This window comes from Phytophthora sojae (assembly GCF_000149755.1).
Source record: "Phytophthora sojae unplaced genomic scaffold PHYSOscaffold_3, whole genome shotgun sequence".
Lineage (NCBI taxonomy): Eukaryota > Oomycota > Peronosporomycetes > Peronosporales > Peronosporaceae > Phytophthora > Phytophthora sojae.
Genome location: NW_009258117.1, coordinates 5817793 through 5836367, shown reverse-complemented (window position 1 = coordinate 5836367; position 18575 = coordinate 5817793). Strand labels below are relative to the sequence as shown.

The 18575-nt window shown below is 55.0% G+C and overlaps 8 protein-coding genes across 8 annotated transcripts; 2 read left to right on the top strand and 6 right to left on the bottom strand.

Moving 5' to 3' along the window:
* Positions 1-117: 117 nt before the first annotated feature.
* On the bottom strand, positions 118-2853 carry PHYSODRAFT_497386 (hypothetical protein; the record flags this gene model as incomplete). The annotated part of the gene is made up of 1 exon (XM_009525547.1): positions 118-2853. One exon carries the CDS (start codon positions 2851-2853, stop codon positions 118-120), a length of 2736 nt encoding a protein of 911 aa, XP_009523842.1.
* A 1064-nt stretch (positions 2854-3917) lies between these two features.
* On the top strand, positions 3918-4507 carry PHYSODRAFT_313479 (hypothetical protein; the record flags this gene model as incomplete). Its single annotated transcript, XM_009525546.1, has 2 exons — positions 3918-3986; positions 4067-4507. The coding sequence occupies 2 exons, from the start codon at positions 3918-3920 to the stop codon at positions 4505-4507; spliced, it is 510 nt and encodes a 169-aa protein (XP_009523841.1).
* A 2543-nt stretch (positions 4508-7050) lies between these two features.
* PHYSODRAFT_454443 (hypothetical protein) lies at positions 7051-8556 on the bottom strand (the record flags this gene model as incomplete). The annotated part of the gene is made up of 5 exons (XM_009525545.1): positions 7051-7218; positions 7263-7863; positions 7932-8134; positions 8205-8375; positions 8440-8556. Coding segments are annotated over 5 exons (1260 nt in total), but the record flags the coding sequence as incomplete, so codon positions are not given.
* Positions 8557-10082: 1526 nt separating this feature from the next.
* On the top strand, positions 10083-11237 carry PHYSODRAFT_490756 (hypothetical protein; the record flags this gene model as incomplete). The annotated part of the gene is made up of 6 exons (XM_009525544.1): positions 10083-10235; positions 10326-10399; positions 10503-10596; positions 10686-10917; positions 10992-11061; positions 11141-11237. The coding sequence occupies 6 exons, from the start codon at positions 10083-10085 to the stop codon at positions 11235-11237; spliced, it is 720 nt and encodes a 239-aa protein (XP_009523839.1).
* A 353-nt stretch (positions 11238-11590) lies between these two features.
* On the bottom strand, positions 11591-12681 carry PHYSODRAFT_350701 (hypothetical protein; the record flags this gene model as incomplete). The annotated part of the gene is made up of 1 exon (XM_009525543.1): positions 11591-12681. The coding sequence occupies exon 1, from the start codon at positions 12524-12526 to the stop codon at positions 11591-11593; it is 936 nt and encodes a 311-aa protein (XP_009523838.1). The 5' UTR covers positions 12527-12681.
* A 789-nt stretch (positions 12682-13470) lies between these two features.
* Positions 13471-14589, bottom strand: PHYSODRAFT_329149 (hypothetical protein; the record flags this gene model as incomplete). Its single annotated transcript, XM_009525542.1, has 1 exon — positions 13471-14589. The coding sequence occupies one exon, from the start codon at positions 14587-14589 to the stop codon at positions 13471-13473; it is 1119 nt and encodes a 372-aa protein (XP_009523837.1).
* A 137-nt stretch (positions 14590-14726) lies between these two features.
* Positions 14727-16527, bottom strand: PHYSODRAFT_557352 (family 47 glycoside hydrolase; the record flags this gene model as incomplete). The annotated part of the gene is made up of 4 exons (XM_009525541.1): positions 14727-15490; positions 15549-15673; positions 15736-15877; positions 15961-16527. The coding sequence occupies 4 exons, from the start codon at positions 16525-16527 to the stop codon at positions 14807-14809; spliced, it is 1518 nt and encodes a 505-aa protein (XP_009523836.1). The 3' UTR covers positions 14727-14806.
* Positions 16528-17317: 790 nt separating this feature from the next.
* Positions 17318-18448, bottom strand: PHYSODRAFT_557349 (hypothetical protein; the record flags this gene model as incomplete). Its single annotated transcript, XM_009525540.1, has 3 exons — positions 18311-18448; positions 18084-18228; positions 17318-17973 (listed from the first exon to the last, which is right to left on the bottom strand). Exons 1-3 carry the CDS (start codon positions 18440-18442, stop codon positions 17318-17320), a joined length of 933 nt encoding a protein of 310 aa, XP_009523835.1. The 5' UTR covers positions 18443-18448.
* Positions 18449-18575: the final 127 nt, after the last annotated feature.

Here is an 18575-nt window from a genome sequence, read left to right as displayed (position 1 = left end):
GAAATTGCAGAGTGGTGGAACAATAATCCCTTCGACCAAAGACTGCGTGACGTCTTCTTCCCTACCGGATTGATTAATGTGTTAGCAAACAATGGTGCGAATCTAATCTAACCTAAACTAAATAATGGAGTTGCGTCGAACGTACAGTGACGGATGAGGCGGCCGAAGGTTTCCGCTGGAGCTGTGTGGGAAACGTCCAGGCGATCGGCTTTTCTTTCTGCTGCGATGAGATGGCGACGGCAACGGCGTGCGCATCTTGCGGTGGCGCCGACGGAGCAGCATGGACAGCGCGATCGAGACAGTTACCAAGAACGAAACGTAAATCTCGGGCTTGGAGATGGTGGCAAGCACTCTGGGGAGCATGTCTTCGGTGGCTCCGGCGATGTTGTGCTCGAACAGGCATGACGAGATTCGGCGGCGGGCAGAGCCGCAGTGCTCCACCAAGTTGCAGAGCGTTCCTTCGAGCATGTGGCAGGACAACTGCATCGACAGGTGCGGGGTATCACACGAGATCTTCTGAGTCATTCCAGCCTGGGCGTCAATCATCGTAATCGGGTCGTACTCGGGTACAACCGCGAAGCTTCGGTGGTGCAGACTTGCTCGGTCGACCTTCATCGACGTTCCTCCAATGTGATGCACCAACTTGCTGTAGCTCTGTACGAATCCCGGCGGCGAGAAGGTCACCGACGTTGTGCCGACGATGGATCCCACCAGTCGCGCAATGCCGCCGCCCATTGAGTGACCTGTGAGCACCACTTTCCGGTCATTGAGCGACGTGACGTAGTCCAGCAACTCGTGGTAGTACCACGACTCGTGCTGCAAGCCAAACAGCCCAATCATCTCGCTGTACAGCTCGATCAGAGTGGAGAACGTGACGTCTGGCCAAATGCGGATCGTCGGGAAGATGGACGACAGCACCGAGAACACCACAGGCTCGAAGAACATCTTTACGTCCTCCACAAAGTCCGTGAACCGCCAGATATCCGTGCCGCGCACTGAAATGACGCTGGTGTTGAGCTTCGGGATGTGCGCCTCGAAGAAGTCGAGCTTGGATCCGGTCTTGGTGTTCAACGCGGGCAAGTGGACGTGGATGTCGCCGAGCTCGTTGTCGAAAATGGTCGAAATGAACTCAGCCGTGTCGTTCGACAACGGGTCAAAGTAGGCAGCCTCAGCGAAGAAAGCCAAGTCGATGAGGCTGAGTCCATTCCAGCGGTTCGAGCAGCTCGCGTAGAGGGGGTCGTCCACCGTTATCGCAGGGTTGGTCTCGTTCGCGAGTCCGAGGTGCAGCTTGACAACGCCCGTGTGGTGAATGTGGATCGAGTTGTCTTCGTACTCCACCGACGTCGCGTCCGGGAACCACTTGGCGCTCTTCTGAACCACCGAAAGGATGCTGAACCCCGACAGAGCTCCGACGAATAACAGCAAGATGGCAACTGCGAGGTAGACGAACTTCTTCGCCGTACGGTGCCCCAGAAGCGGGTGTTTTTTGTCCGTCGAGGTTTCCTGGAGCATTTGCTGGAGAGTTTGGCCCATTTCGCTCAAGGACGAAGCAGCCTCCGACCTCAAAAAGCGGTCGAACAAGAACAGACCCACCACGACGAAGACGTGCGGTTTCTCCGTCATCTTGGAGCCGACGAAGATGACACCAGCCAAGCCAAGTGCTAACGGGCCGTCGATGAGCACTGCGCGCACGCTCAAGAGGCTCACCATGCGCAGACAAATGAGCGACACCACGTAGATCGACGGCAGCAGCAAGTTGATAATCGTAAGCTCCAGCTGAGCGTGCACGAATCCCATGCTCGGATGCACACACGCGCGGAAGAAAACAATGCCCTGGCCGATGACGAACGTGAACTTGAGCCGCTCGAAGAAGCCGGATAGCGCCTTTTTGTTCGAGTCGCACTCGCTGACATTGGGCAGCGTGAAGCACGAGATGGCCAGGAACCACAGGATCCACCCCACGAGCAGCGTCATGCCGAAGACCTCCCACTGGTAGTCGGTCAGGTCGCTCAGCGGCGTGATCTTGAGGCTGAAGTGTCTCGCGCTCCACTCGACCGTCCAGAGTCCGCCCACGAAGTTCATGCCGAGCAGCCAGCCGCCCAGCAGGAACGTCTTGAACGTGCTGAGTCCAGCCAGCGCCGAGCGCCACCGCGGCAGGATCTCGAGACAGAGCTGGATGAACTGGCAGATGGCGATCGCAGTCGAGATGCGCAACGCGCGCTGGAACACGGGGTGTCTGTCGGTCAGCAGCTTGAGGTACGACTCCTCGCACATGACCTGCACCAGCGAGGACGACTCCTGCAGCGCCGCGCTGTTGCAGTGCGACGGCACGACGATGAGGCTCGGCAGGATGATGAGCATGGGCATGGCCACCGTGAGGATGACGGCCTGCGGGCGGCACTCGCACGCGATGATGCGGCGGATGAGCGGGAAGTTCTGCAGCGACTGCCACGTGAGGATCCACGTCGCGCGGCCGAAGGACAGCACGATGCCCATGACCGACACGTAGACCACGAGCACGCACAGCGCCTGCGCGAAGGGCATGGTGACGATGGTGCTCATGTTCTCGCCCAGCACGGCGCCCACGTTGAAGAGGAACCCCCAGAGGATGGCCAGCGCCTGCAGCATCACGTAGACGAAGAAGAAGGCCACGAGCGTGCGCGCGCCCTCGAAGCGCTTGAACACGAGCTTGGGGAGCGCCACGAACAGCAGCCGCAGCGCCGCCTCCCAGCGCAGAATACCCTCGAAGTAGCGGCGGCGCCACAGCACCAGCTGCGTCGCGCGGAAGGCCTCGAGCTTGCTGCGGCGCGGCGAAGACGTTGACGACAAAGACGATGGCCCACGTCGCTTCATGTTGCTGTTGCTCTTGCTCTTGCTGCTCTTGCTCTTCTTGTTCTTGGGGGAGGGCTTGGGCGTTGTGAAGTGTCGGCCGGCCGCCTGCTCCCACGCGAAGCACGCAGGAGGCTCCGGCTCAGGGAGCGACGAAGGCGGCGGACGGCGGCGTGAGCTGCTCGTAGAGGCCTTGCAAGTGTCGTTGGACGGGGCCATGTGGCCAGTTGGCTGCTGAAGCGGATGTGAGAGCGGAGCTTCTCAAAGAGAGAGAGAGAGAGAGAGAAGGAGACAGGTCCTCGATGCTTCTCTTCTCTCTGCCAGCAAACGCGCAGATAAATGAGCCTGTGGCGATTGATTAGCGGGTGATGGGAGCAACGCGCCGTTTGGGGCACCGAGACGTTGTGTGTCGCACACCAATATTGGATCTCGACCAATGGGGACTTCCCATGACGGATTTCTACCAATGAAGAGGGCGATAGATGTATCCATGAAATGTCATCACGAGCGCGCTGGAGGAGCGTCACGCTAGAGCATTTTGCTAGTAGGGTAAACACTACAGTACCGCAGATTGTGGGCTCGGGCGACCTTGAAGGCGCTGCTGGAAGGAAGCCATCGGCACGGGCCTCTGCTGGACGCTGGCAGATAGCCGAGGACAATGCGGTCGAAGCAGCCTGACTCAATCGGTGCGACTCTTCTTCAACATGTGCAACGCTCGACTTGCTTCAGTTTTTCCGAGCTGTTGCAGGTTGAGAGCAACTTCGGGTGACTCATATCGCTAACTCGAAGCGCGGCGTTCAGACCTCCCGTTCTATACATTCCGTTCTATACAAAATAGCCAGCAACAAGACCACGCGTTCGCTCGCAGCAGTCTTGTGAGTAGCAGGTCTAACGAGCGGCAGCGCATCATGGCGCATCGGGTGTTGTTCACCGTCAATCGGCTGATAGAGGTTGCAGGGCGATGTGAGCTTACTCCAACAATGCTTTGAAGCCGTTTGTCGTCAATCTCGTCCATCGGTAGTGACAGAACTAGACTGCATTCCACTCGATCTTCCACACAGTAAAAAAGAATTAGCAGTGATAAAACAATGCCAAGCAACAATCCCTTCGACCAAAGACTGCGTGACGTCTTCTCCCTTCGCTCAGCAATCCCAGTGGTAAGGAACTCGTCCTTTGGGATGTAACACTGACTGCACAGCCAGGCTCATAACATTTCATGTTGCTCGAATTGCGGCAGCTAAATGAGTACCTGTCGACGATCCAGGTCGACTGGCAAGTGGACAACGTGACCGCGTTTGTGGCTGCCGCGAATAGCTTGGACCCGGCTCAAGCGCCTCAGTGGCTGCGGACTCGACCACCGCTGATGACCTGCAGCTCTTTTACCGACGACGTGATCGCCGTACTAGAGCCGCTGGCAAAAGGCCGCTGTGGACACGTGATGCTGGCGCCGAATACAACCGGCCAGTTCGGCGGAATTTGCGCGATGATGGGTTCCCTGCAGAGTAGTGTTTTCCTACAGGATGCCGCGCAACTGGCGCTACCGGTGGCTAACGACGTCGAAAAGCATCTCGTCGAGACGCACTATCTTGTCGAATCGAAAGCACAGCGACATCAACCAAACCACCTCCCGCCAGCTCTTCGGGATGGACAACACCCACTGCGTCGGGTTTTCATCTAATGCGCTGAGGGCGGTCTTTTGTCACTTGTACTTCCAGTCGTTTATCGGAAGGTTTATACTGGGAACACCCGAAGAATGAGGGAGTGGACAGCTCCCAACGGATTAATTGGACGCGTAAGCGTAACTTGGCGCAACCTTCGCGGCACAGTTCGAATAGTGAATGCAACTTCAACGACTTCAACGGCAATGACAAGATATGATTGAATTGAATAGATGATAGACTCCTGACAGTTTGCCTATTGATCTCAAGGCGGAATAATGTCTAAGGATGCTAGCTGCGCCGTCCCTGGCGAAGGCAGGCGAGTGCCGAATACTATCGAAGCGCTTTCAACTGCGAGCAGTATTGATTCCGGCAAAGTCGTGGCGTCGGAAACGCGAGCGTGGTAACGCTAAGCAATCAGCTGCTGAAGAGCTGCTTAACACAAGGAAGCAGAAGCGGCCCCTCTACATGCGGGATTACCGTGCCAGACACAAGCGAATAAAGATTGCAACGCGTTCGGGTGGTGGTTTGGCAGAAACGACCATGGGTAGCAGCGACCAGGGATCCTCTCGAGTCACGGCAAGTAGCTGCGAGCGGCGCGAGTGCGATATTGACGGCAACGTATCAACAGAAGAAGCTACTAAACGAAGAGCGCTGAAACATCAGCTGGAATGGCGGCGCCAGATAAAAAGCGCAAGCAGGCTCTTTACATGTGCAATTACCGCGCGAAGCGCAAGCAGGCACTCGCCAGTAGCCGAGAGGGTGTAGCAGATAGACGTGGCTCTAACGATATGGCACCTGCAGAGATGGCTACAAAGCAAAAAAAGCATCCCGGGCTACGGAGAAGAAAAGAAAAAATATCATGGTATTGTTTCGATACGATGCTATATTCTAGTTTCTGATGGATTGGTTGTTGTATTATTTGCAGAAAAACAGTCGCGGCAACGCGGCAATACCAGAAACATCGTAAGTATCAAGTGATATATAAGAAGCGATATACTTAAGTAGTCATCTTTCTGACGACAAGGGTGAAAAAGTATGCGCAAGTGCTTGCCATGCCGGATGGGCGTAAATTTTACCTGAATCCGGACCTCGTTAGAGACAAAGAACGAATTCACTTATGTTCAAAGTGCGCTCACAATCCCCGGGAGTCGAAGTTTAGTCTTGCGAATGACCACGATACGCAGACCTTCCAGAACTGAGTGCAGTCGGGAAAACTGTATTGCCCCTGCTCGGTGCTTTGGAGTTGAATTTTCTCTATCTGGCAAGCACAGTAGTGGTCACGCTATCTGCTTTCCTTCAGCGTGTGCTAAAGTGCTCCCTGTCACGGATATTGACCGGAAGCCGCGTGTAACTTTCATAGGGCCATCAGAAGAGTGGAGGGCACAAAAACACCTTTTTCGTAGACTGTACGAACTACCGAGTGCACGTATTTTCCAATGGCTTTCGGTTTTGAAAGAAACACACAGCCACTTTCGAGAAGAAAATATTGAAATTGATCGATCAATCGCAGACGCAAGTGGAAAGGCTGGCTGCTCTAGAGGAATCAATCGCTATATCAATTACAATATAGTGCTTTGGACTTAATCTTAATCGCGAAAGGCCTTAAGACGGATAAGCACTTCAACTTGGCACTGCAACATCTACCACTGCCAAATACAGCACTTCTTCTCATAAGTGTTCCCAGCTAAGTCGCAGACGACCTAGTTTTTGCAGCAGGGAGTTAAAATGTAAGATGTGAAGTGCTTCACAATAAAAACAGTGAAAAAGTTTTATGACAAACCGAGTTCGTTATCTACTGTCACTGCCAGCGCAACACGTCGCACAAAGTAAATCATCTCTCGTTACCAACATATAAATCCGGAAGAGTAGTTGGAAGCTGGCTTGGTTTGCGTGATTGCTGGTGGCGCTCTTGTGACTTCAATTTCACCTGCTGCGCTCGAACCTTTTTCGTTTGGAGGGCAGGTTCTGAATGATCTACTCCAAGAAATACACCACCGAATGCTGGACTGCCGTTGCTCTCTTGGTGGCGTTGCCGACGCTGCTCCCGTAGTAGCCGTTGCTTTTGGAGACGCTCTCTTTCGATCGCGTTCAATTCGGCACGGATCTTCTCAGCATGATTGAGACGGTTCTCGGTCACATTTTCGTCGCTTGGAACCGGCTGACGCTGGTTGAGTGGAGGGAGGGCATGCTGGGCTCGCGTCACTTTGGACAACTTTCCCTTCACACGTACGGAGCGTTTGTCGAGATGTTGGGGTGCAGTGCTTTCATGATCCAACTGATTGAGCGCCAACGCTGATCTACGTTCATTGATACTCGAGCGTTTGTGCGGCACAATGCCGACCGAAACCAATCCGGGTAATAAAGGGAGCTCGACGTCTTCTCGATGAGCTCGTGACGTAGCTCCTCTCCGTGCTGTGCGAGAACCCGGCGTCGTTATGATAGCCTTTCCAGTGACGTTACTCAGAGAGTGATCCTGCTGAAGCCCTAACACGGTGAAGGTAGGGGCCAGCACGGGAATTGGATTGGGTAGCTCTTGTTTCTCCCCGCTTGGCTGCTCTGTTTTAGCAGTCTTGAGCTTTTGCTGAAGGTACAACAATCCAGGCAGCAGCGCTTGATCGCATCCAGGATAGGGGCATGCGTACACCTGGGACAGAATCGATCTTGCGAGGCAGCCCTCGTGGAAAACGTGCTGTGCAGTGATAGCAGTGATGGTAGTGGCGTTAGAAAGCTTCAACACAAGAGTTCAAAAGAGATCGAGCTTGATCTACGAACCCCGCACAAAGCCGAGTGCAATGAGGCTTTTATCCGGAGACTTTGAGCACACAACGAGCACGATGCTCCAGGTTCTCCAAACGTCTTGGCTTCCTCAGCGTTCACCTTGGTTCCCGACACTACTTTCACAAGGTAGTCTTGAATGGGGCGCTTGTCTCCTTGATCAAGCTGCAGTAACACGTCATAGTCATTCGTTGAGAGCTCTCGGGTTTCCAAGTCCCGTATTAGATCCGAGCTGATAGCTGTGCGGGGCTGATTTTCACGCGACGCAGGTACCCAGGGGTCTGGTACACTGTGCTTCATCACGAAAACATGGCTCGAGTGGGCGTTCGACTTGAAGCAGCGCGCACACAAGTCCACGTTCTTGCACTGGACGCAGCGATATCGCTCGCATCGAATTGGTTTCGTCTTGCATTTCCTGCACGATGCTCCTTTGTGAACATTCGGGGCTCTGTTGGCTGCATCAATCTCTTTCCGGAGTGACGACAAGGCCGTGTCCCCCCAGTCTTGACGGCACAGCGGGCAGATAATGTTCTCTTTCGACTGTCGCCGACTCTCGCCAAAGACCTTCATACATTCAACGTGGAAGTTGTTGCCACAACTGCAGCGGACTCTGTTAGCAAGAAATACCCCACACGGAGAGCATGCTAAACCACACAGCGGACGCACCCTTTGCGACAGAACGTGAGTGGCTGGTTGTCGTCCATGTCTTCCTGGCAGATAGCACACACCTCCCCCTCCACCAGTTCGTGTCGCTCAACGTCAGCATCTTCGGGTCGAGCAGCTGCAGCCTCTTCCTTCCGCCTCTTCATGTACGGCTTTGGCGCCGGCCTCGACTTCTCCCTGTACCCTCCACGAAGCAGCGTCTCGATCTGCACCACCATGAATCACAACAAACTCAAGGTTAGGTATATAAGCCTAACTCGGACATACACTCCCCACCTCGGAATCTATGAGCGACTTCTGCCACACCACGGGCGTCGTCGCTGGCACGCGGAGGACCTTGAGCATGACGAACAGGATGTGGATGCAGATGTCGGCTGTTCCGCAGCTGCAGGTCTGCAGCGACCCGATCAGCACCTTGTGCTTCTTCTCGCAGTTCTGCTCCTGAATCTATCAGACTCCGAAAAAAGGTTACTAAAGAGACACAGCACTTCAACGAGGCTGGATCACTCACCATGTAGGATGTTGGCCCCGTCGTCTGCACCAGATACATGGTGGTGCTCAGCGTCTGCTCGATGCGCGCCGCCACCTCCTCCGACACCTTCGTCCTGTACGGCACCAGCCGACTCATCGCTTCGTGTGCCCCCAAAATGGCTTCATTCACTTCAACTTCCCATAAGCCCTCACACCCGAATAGAAGACATTTGTACAGACAATCGGACATAGCAATACAAGTATTAATACTTTGCCAATATTCTCTTAATACGAGTGGACACGAGATAGGCGAGGGCTGCTTTTAGCTTTGTGCTTTGGTGGAGGCCGCTTTTAGGCCCAGAAACTCGGTTTGGCCTGTCTAGAATGGCATTTCTGCGTTTCTAAGCCGCAGAAAAGCGTTTTGGTCGGGAAAACAGAGCCTCAAGCTTGGATGTTCGACCGTACTGGCGAGATATATAAATTAGACCTAGGTCTTAATTAAGAGCTGGCTGGATTAAAATCGAGATTATTGACGAGATAATAAGCATGCGTTGGCCAAAATATCTGCAAACGGCAATATACGATATGAAGTCAATCCACGGACTTGGTAGTACGCAAATATATGGAGTAAATCTGTCAAATGCGATATCCGATACAAGATTTCGGCCAACCTGATAGCGTCTAGCAAGCTATAAACAAGCTTTTGATCGAGGTTTGCGTGGCCTTCTCTTCTTTCTCGCGACGCATTTGCCCCCACACCCGCGTCTGCACCTTGCGGAGGTCGAGTAGCAGCTTTTCATCAAGGTCGGGATGCTCAGACAGCATCCAAATATCTTATTTCTCCGGATTGCACACGAAGTTGTCAATACCCATAGGATCTCGAACCCAAAGCGTATTCATACTGTCCATTATCCCCCCGTTCGGGACATCATCTGCCTCTTTCAGAGAGCGCTGGGTAGACGGCATGCCAAGCACGAGTTTGTATGCCGACAGCTCTGGTCAATACATGTCGTACTACATGTAGAGCCACAACTGGACATGGTGGCGTAGTGCCTTAACTCGACCGCCGGCATCTTCGCCTGGATGCGCGACCGCGCCAAGCCGGACTAACACGTACACGCAGAGCTATTGGCAACAGAAGTGCTTGTAGTCTGCAGATTACGCTGGTGGGTGCTGTTAAGCATTCGAGAGAGATATTACTCATTGATAGATAACTAGTTGCACATACCCACAGTTATTATAATACGTGCTCAAGCACTTTAACGTGTACCCTCAGGCTTGAGCGAGATCGTCAGAGGCTTGCTTAGGTAGAAGACACGTACACAAGTAGGTGTCATTCGTGTGACTTTGAGTTAGTCAGCATCATTTTGAAAACAATGACATGTGAATACCGGTGCATATAATAGTATATAAACTCCGGCGAAAGGCTGATGCGGCTAACTGCGTTGAGCCCGAAATATCAGTGAGGATTATTGTTACTCGGCAGGAATCCTGGTAAAATCTTGCCCACAACTCACATACCCGATGATATTGCTATACTCGATACGACTGACTCTCTTATAGTGGGCGCAACCTATACCCCAACCTACAATTGTAGGTAGGTTATAGGTACTTGTAGGTGGGCGATTGCCAAGTGGCGTCATTTCACAAACCCCGCATCATTAGGAGGACGAGGCGACGAGCATGATCGACCCGCTGGAATGGTACTACGAGATCCCCGTGGTGTCGCGGCTGTACCTGACGGGCTCGTTCCTGACCACCACGGCCTGCGCGCTGGACCTGGTGTCGCCCTTCTCGCTCTATTTCAACTTTAACCTCATCTTCTTCAAGGGACAAGTGCGTGGGCAGCTCCGCTGGCACTGCAACAACAGGCTTCTGGGCGGCAACATACTGATGCTATTATATGTGTCCATGCATTCGCACTAGGTCTGGAGACTCGTGACCAACTTCATGTTCTTCGGACTCTTCAGCCTCGACTTCCTCTTCCACATGTACTTCGTGTACGTCCGTCACCTAGCTGCTGCCCCTCTTGCTGCGTTGCACATTGCCATCAGACTCTAACTTTACGCGTGCTCTTATGATTGTTGGTTGTGTTGCGAGTAGCGTCCGCTATTGCAGATTACTCGAGGAGGGGTCCTTCCGCGGTCGGACAGCGGACTTCGTGTACATGCTGCTGCTGGGTGCTGTGGTGATGATCGTACGTCCACGTGGCGAGGATTGATACGGGCTGCACTGCATGGTGCTGAACTGCTTTATTGCGGTGTGTGGTGTGTGTGATGCCTGTAGCTGGTGGCGCCGTTCGTGAACATTCACTTTTTGGGCTCGTCGCTGACGTTCATGATGGTGTACCTCTGGGGGCGACGCAACGAGCACGTGCGGATGAGCTTCCTGGGACTGTTCCCGTTCACGGCCCCGTACTTGCCGTGGGTGCTGTTCTCGTTCTCGATTCTGCTCGGAAACAGCGCCACGACGGACTTGATTGGCATCATTGTTGGGCACATCTACTATTTCCTGGAAGGTGCGGTTTAGTCAACTGTTACTCAATAGGTTGGTCGTGCATTGCTAATTCTGTGCGTTGAATTGAATTTGCAGACGTGTACCCTACGATTGCCAGCATCCGAGGCTGGAAGACCCAGCGGCCGCTTGCAACTCCTCGCATCATGTACGTGTCATGCTGGCAAACAACCTGCGTGAGGGTTTAGTTGTTCTTACGCTACTGGGCTGTGTTTGTGTCTCCGTAGTCGGTACCTGTTCGATCCCCGCCCTGTGGTTGTCGACGGCGAGCAGGTGATCAACGACTTTGGCGCAGAAGGGAACGATCACCCCCACATGGACTAAAGGTGTGAAGTATTGATTGATCAACAAGAACAATTGAAGATAGGGTGGACCGCCAAAGCCTTTCATCATCATCTCAATACCAACGCAGCTTTGATCCCTGCTGCTAAGAACGAAATGGAATGATGGCAATGCAAAAGCCTTTTCTGTCTTGATAAAGTGGTAATTAGATAACCAGTGTGGCCTGTGCCAGGCAGACTACAGCCAGGTACTGGCGGCTACGATCTCAAATGATGTACAAGCAGCGTTTTGCTTCCTTCGCAAAACTTGGCAGTAGCTAGAGGGGGGCGTGGCAAGGCATAGATATACTGCGCTATGCAGTCAATATGGTAATGAAGCAGTCCAACCTGCGTCGCTCACCAAGCCTCAGTGACCGCCATGAGCGGAATCTGCGAGTTCCTCCGAGATTCAGGCACCTGCATCATCATGAGCAGCGAATGCCGCTCGTTCTCCTCGAAGTCGTCCTCGGGGAACTGTCCTCGCGGGGTGGAGTTGGCGCTGGTATCCGGCGACTTCTTCTGGGTGGCAGCAGCAGCAGCACTCGCAGGCGCATTGTTCGAGACCGCGCGTCTCAGCAACGTGGGCATGCCCATGACGAACCGCGACGCGCTGTTGATCGCCGACATCTGAGGCTGCGACGTCGACTCCACATCGGTATCGCCCTCCGTCTCGCTGCTGGTGCTGGTAGTGTCGTTGTTGCTCTGCTCGTTCTTGTCCTGCGTCGAGTCCTTGGTTTCCTGCGGCTTGTCCTCCTTGGACCCGGTCCGGATGCGCATCATGGACGGGATGCTGAACATTTTGTTGCTGTGCTGCTTGGGCGCTTCCTGCTGCTTGGCGGCGGATTCGGGACTGGAGTTGCTGCCGGACAGCGACGCAATCGTCGGAGCTCGGTCGACATTCGCCTTGTCGTCGTCGTTGGACGGAGCCGCGCCATTCCCGGCGGAGTGCGTCGTTGCGGATCGCTTCAACGCCGTGGGCAGCTTGGTGACGGTCGACAGGTTCGACTTGATCTTGGAGGCGGCCGAAGCTGCCGCCGCGGACGACGCCGTGGCCGAGCGGCGCAGCAAGGGCGACGAGAACATGCGTCTCTTGGGCTTGACCATGGGCTCCGCTGTCGCCCGGTTCTGTCGGAAGGTCGGGCCGGCGTCTTCTGGGCCGAGAGTCAAGCGCACTAAGGGAGCTGCTCGCTGCTGGGAGCGAGGCTGGAGCTGCGGCGGCTGTGCTGGGACGTCGCTTCCTGGAGAGTGAAGCGGGTCCAGCCGCGGCGAACGGGGCGCTTTCGATGCTGGCATGGCTGGCGGGGTCTCTTTGGTCGTTGGTTGCTGCACAAAGCGTAGCTACACACAGTCACTCACTGCCGGTCTCTGCACGTGCCCTTCCTGCTCTTCTTCCTCGGTTTTCCCCGGCCGTGCGCGCCACAAATCGATCGCGAAGCGCGTTAGGCGACCGAGTCCCTTTTGCCAAATGAAGTGACGAAGCTCTCGACAAAGGCGTCGGTCGGTCGGTGCCGCTAGGGAGGAAGGAAGGAAGGAAGAAACCACTGTGGAGGACTTCGGATTGTGTGGACCGTCCCGCCTTTCCCGACCCATTGCAAACGCTAAAAGATCGAGATTGCTGCCAAAATGGACAAGAAGCTGTAGGGTGATCGCTGCAAGCTGGCGGCCGGAACAAGCTGCTTCGGCAGACTTTGCCTCGCAGCGCCGACCTGCAGCGCCGCCATCCATACCGTGTGCTCCGGCACCAGCAGGAGGCGAAAGAAGTGCAGGCAGCCCGGCTCTCGCCTGCAAACAGCAGTGCACGCATTACGGATGGCGTCGCCAAGGCTCAAGCACTGAGTCAAGTCAAAATTTCGCCTACCAGTACTGAATCACGTCAAAGTTTCGCCTACGGTACAGAACAGCACGAGGGCATGATGCAATGCTGTTGTTGAAGTGCCTGTAGACGAGCGCATGGCAACTGCCGCCGACTTTCGCGACAGCAGAATTCAGCCGTCGCACCATGTGACGCGTAGTTAACGACGCCCTCACGCAAAAAGTTCACAACGCAGCACTCCATCTGCCTGCTTTACGGCTCTTGGTGCTCTGGAGGAACTTTTGCGCGCTGTACATGGCTGGCAATCAAAACGCTGCTTGGAGAGTCGGCTCTCTCGCTGTCGTTGTGGTTGATTACCACCGCTGACGCGAATGCGATCCGGTCGGTCGGTATCTGGATGTCTGTCGACACTGGCGGATGCTTGTCAAAAATTGAGGAACTCATGCCGAGACGCATCGGTGTCTAGCGGCGGCGTCTCCTCGCTCGAGCTCGGGTAGTCGTCGAAGTTGGACGTGTCACCGGGACAAGTCAATGTCGGGATGTGCGGCGCGACGACTTGGCGGAGCGGGACGGCGTCCCAGTCCACGTTCTCGAACCACGCGTGCTCCTTAATGGCGCTGACGTCGCTCAGTCGCTTAGCAGGGTCGCTCTGCAACATGCTCCGCAGCAGGTCCTTCAACGCGCTCTGCATGTACCGCGGCCAGTAGATCTTGCCCGAGAGAATGCGGTTGTACAGCTCGAAGTGGGACTCGTTGCGTCGAGACGTGAACGGCGGCGAGCCGCTCACCAGTTCGTACACCACACAGGCGAACGCCCACCAGTCCACGATTCGCGAGTAGTTGCGTGCCTTGTGAGATAGCGTGAGCTGCTCGGGCGCCAAATACTGCGGCGTCCCCACACTGGACGAGGTCCGATCGTTGGGACTGCGAATCTGCTTGGCAAAGCCGAAATCCACCACCTTGATGTGCCCGCCAGCGTCCAGCAAGATATTCTCAGGCTTGACGTCTCGATACATGAAGCCATTGGAGTGACACGCATCGATGAATACGACGAGCTCCGTGGCGTAAAACTTGGCCTCGTCGTTGGATAGGCGTCCGACGTTGTGTAGGCGATGGAAAAGCTCGCCACCTGGCGCATACTCCATCAGGAAGTGCACGTGCGATGAAGTGGCCAAACTGCCGAAGAACCGGACACTGAACGGATGCCGAATCGCCGTCATCTGCTGCATCGCGTCGCGCTCGGCTTCAAGTTGCGGGATCATCTTCTTTACGATCACATCCTTCTTTTTGATCGACTTGAGAATGTAGTAAAGACTTGACCGCTTGTGCCGAACGAGACGCACCTTTCCCAGCATGCCCGTACCGACGATATTCTGCAGCTCGAAGTAGTTCTCCACACTGAAGGGTTTTGGCGGCATATCCAGCCTCGTGCCAATCCAGGACATCACGTCTTCGACCTTGCCACCCTGAGCGTCCGTGGACTCACCATACCTGTAGTTCGAGTTTGATGCTGAATCGCCGAGGACAGATACCGCGCCACCCATCTGCGAAGCACGCCTACGGGTGAGGTTCACTTCATCTACTATTACGGACACCTTGACGCGGCAACCGTTTCGCAGGAGCAGACCTGTGGGCTCAAAATACAAAGCAAAAAATAGAGCCATCACCTCCGTTAAACAACAATCGTTAACGTACGCGGGTACAGTGGTGGTTCACTCGAATTGAGGCACGGCACGTATTGAAGACGGATACTTCAGTTGTCTAGGCAGCAGTTTTGTCTATCGGGAACGGGTGTGCTTCCGTGTTGAAGACGATCTCATCCAACGCCAGCACCGAGTCGTCCGAAAAGAGCAGGAATAGATACTTGAGCGTCTCGGCGATGAAGAAGCTCTCCATTTCGTTGCGGAAACCAATGTGAATGGGGCCCTTGGCCACATTGCCAATGCTTGCGTATCCGCCGCGCTCTAACCGGCAATTTTTTTCAAACGCCTTCATGATTTCGCGGCCATACTCGCGGTATTTCTCGTCCTTTGTCACGCGATACAGCACCATCAAGCTTTCCACCGTCTCAGGACGCAGCAGGTTAAAGGCATCAGTCGCACTGACGGCAAGGTCTTCCTCGACGTTCTCCATCATGTTGAAGTACATGATTTCGGGGGCGAGCTTGGATTCCATTTGCGCATACATTTGGTAGCAAGTCTCCATGAGCTGTTTCGCGAGCGTGAGGTGCTCTTCCGGCATACCGTTCATGTATCCAAGGGCCAGCATACCCGGCACAAAGCACACCAGGTGGTCCATCTTGGGCTCAAACTTGCCATAGACCAGCTCACCAATAAACACAAGTCCCTTGGGCTTTGATGTGCCCAAGAGCTTGTCCATGATTCCGTCCACCGCTGTCATGTACTGCGTCTTGAACTTATCGTCCTTCTTGCCCGACAACAGCCACTGTAAAGCGTAAAGTTAGTTTTGATGGCTCCCGACATCAATGTCATTGCATTCGCACCTGTTTGAGCAGGTACTCGTAGTAGCTATCACCGTTGGCACCCAATGTGACCTTCGAAGTGATGATCTTTCCACTCTGTTGGTTGATTTGAACAGGCAAGAGGCCGTTCGTGTACTTTTCCTCCACTTGCTTTGCCAACTACGCAACAAAGTGAAACATGTAAGCACACTGACTGTAAATCCATTACAATTCGCAAGCCCTACCGAGTCGGAAATGCGATCCACTTGCTCCTGGTACTTGGAGTACCCCGTGAGCCGGGCGAGATACTTGAACTCTATCTGCAGCGTGCCCACTTCCGCCAACGACGGGTCAGCTCGTGTCCGCTTAGTCTATGCGTCACCACAACACCGAAAAGAACAGCCGTCAGCTTCACCACCTCCAGAATCATAGATACCCTAACTGATCCACATACCACGATATCAAAGTCCTTCGGGGGGATGCCGTGCTCATACACCTCAAAAGCGGGCGACAGCGCGCTTCCCAGCTTGTTCGCAATCGTCAGCAAGTGCACATGGCCCGACATGTAGTAGGACGACAGCAGTCCTCCCATGAGACGGATCGTCGTCTCGAAGAAGCTGATAAACCCACTCAGAAAGATCCGCTGCTCCATGTTGTTGGCCACCCACTCGCTCGCGCGGTCGAACTCGTCGAACATGCCCACGAGGTACAGCGTGTCCAGCGCGTCCACGAGCGTGAGCGCCATGTCGTGGTCCGGCAGCCCCGTGCCCTTGTACGTCTTGACGTTGAGCGAGTCGTGGCCGTACGCGTACGTGGAGTAGCCCTTCCAGGCCCACTGCACCATGTCCGCCACCTGTTTCTGGTCCTCGTTATGCAGCGCCGGGTCGTAGGGCGCGCGGCGGCGCTGCTCCTCCTCGTGGGTCGGGTCGCTGGCCGGCGGCTCGAACTCGAACGCGTCCACGGCGGCGGGCGCCGGCTCGGGCGTGTCAGCCGCGTGCTCGATGCGGCGCAGGTGGTTCATCCACCCGTTATTAGGGGTGTTAATCGCCGCCGCGCCGCGCTGCGAGTCCACGACGCTGGAGCTCCAGACGACCCACTGCACGACGATGCCCACGCACAGAATACCCAGCAGCAGACGCAGCACCACGGCCGTGGACAGCGAGCGCGACGAGGAGACGCTGCTGCGGCCGCTGGCGCCGCGGCCGAAGCTCTTGGCCGGCAGCTGGGACGGCGCCAGCGGCCCCAGAGGCGGCTCGCGGATGTTGCTGAGACGGCGGGCACGCGGCTCCATGATCAAGTAAGGTTGACGACGTGTGTGAGTGAGGGGGATTGGGGTGTTCTTTTACGAAGTTGGCATTGTCGCGAGGTACAAGTCATTGAAGAGGGGGAATTTGGTTTTGCCCAATGGGGAGGGCAGTTTGTATTTGCGCTTTGAGCTGTAGGAAGCGGGTGGATGAAAGGGAGAGCTGGGCAGATGACGAGGAACAACTTGTTTATGCGTGTCAGTTGAGAGCGAGCTGGGTCCGCTGCGTGGGGTGAGGAGGCGGAGGGGGCTATGCTTCCTTCGACTCGTTACTTGGCGTGGTGGACTTGGCGCGCTCCTTGAGAAAACAACGAGTGAGCGATCCGGGTCTAGCGACCGGGATCCCGATGCCCCCTATACATTCATTCATATTGTCGGTAGACTGCAGCCGATCAGGAGTGCTTCATCACGAGAATGAAGAAGCACAGCGTGATGAGCGACAACAGCAAGAAGATGCAGCGCTCGGGCCTCGTGTTGCGCTGATATCTCTCGGCGCGGTCGAGCTGGTTTAGTCCGGCGCGCATCCTCTCCACCACCTAGGAAAAACAGTCGGAGGGGTGATTATTAGTGCGTTTTGCGTTGCAACGACTATGGAGATCGACAGTGGCGCCACCTGCTCCATGTTGTAGTCGATCCGGTCGATGAGAGTGCCTTGGTCGATCACCATCTCCGCGACTTCCTTGAACATGGTCGCCAGCGTTGCGACAGACTTGGCGATCCGTTGGATTTCGATGTCTCGAGTACGAATATCGTACTCGGTTTGGTCCATCGCGTACGCTGTGGCCTTATTGCCGAGGCGAAAGCTGTGGCCTGCCCTTCCCGCCCCCTTTTCCATCTCGTCGACGTCAAAAATCTCGCTCCCGAACTTCTGGAGCTGAAGTCGCTGCAGATACTCGCGTTGTCGTGTTCGAAACTGAATGGAGATCTCCTGCAAGCGACCTGCGATAGCACGCTGCGTATTCAATCGCACAAGCCGATCCGCAGGCGATGGACTTGGCTCACCACCGACAAAAGCGCTGGTGATCTTCTTGAGCGAGCGATCTGCCTTGTGGAATAGCGCGGTTATCTCCTCAGTCAGGCAATTGATCTCACGCTCTTGCTGAATCTCTGAGTCGTCAAACCGGATCATGAGTCTCCGCGTGTGCAAAAGCTGCAAGTACTCCACTAAATCAGTCAATAACGATCAAAAACGACAACAGAGTAGCAGCGTTGAAGTCAGCTATCCGATGAAGGTTTATACCATGCATTTTGACGATATTGCACAGGTAACGTACGCTGGGCATGCAGTAGGCGGATGGATTCGTCTGCGCTGTCTGCAAACCTTGTCCACTCGGGCTTGTGGATATCCCCATGCTCCCCCCCGGGGAACTCGTTCGCGTCCTGCAGCAGCGCCTTCTCCATAGCGTGCGACTTGCTCCTCTGCATCGCACCATCGCCATGAGTTATCATTAGCCCGGTCAATGAGCACAAATGCCTCCTGTCAATGGGCCGTGCACGCCACCTGCTTGGACAGGAAGAGCGCGCTCAGCAGAGGCGAGTTGTCCAGCCTCGGCCTCATCTGGAAGCGCAAGTTGCGCTTGCGCAGGTTCGCCCGTCGCTCCTGGAAGCGGCTCGTGAGGTCCCGATACGCCATGCTCTCGCCCTGTTCGCCACTACCGCTTGGCCATCACGAGAAGATATCTTGGATCTTGAAGCGTCGCGCGCCCATTTCATTGGCGTAAACTTCCTACCTTTCAGCCAATCCGCGCCCTCAAATCCAAAAGTTC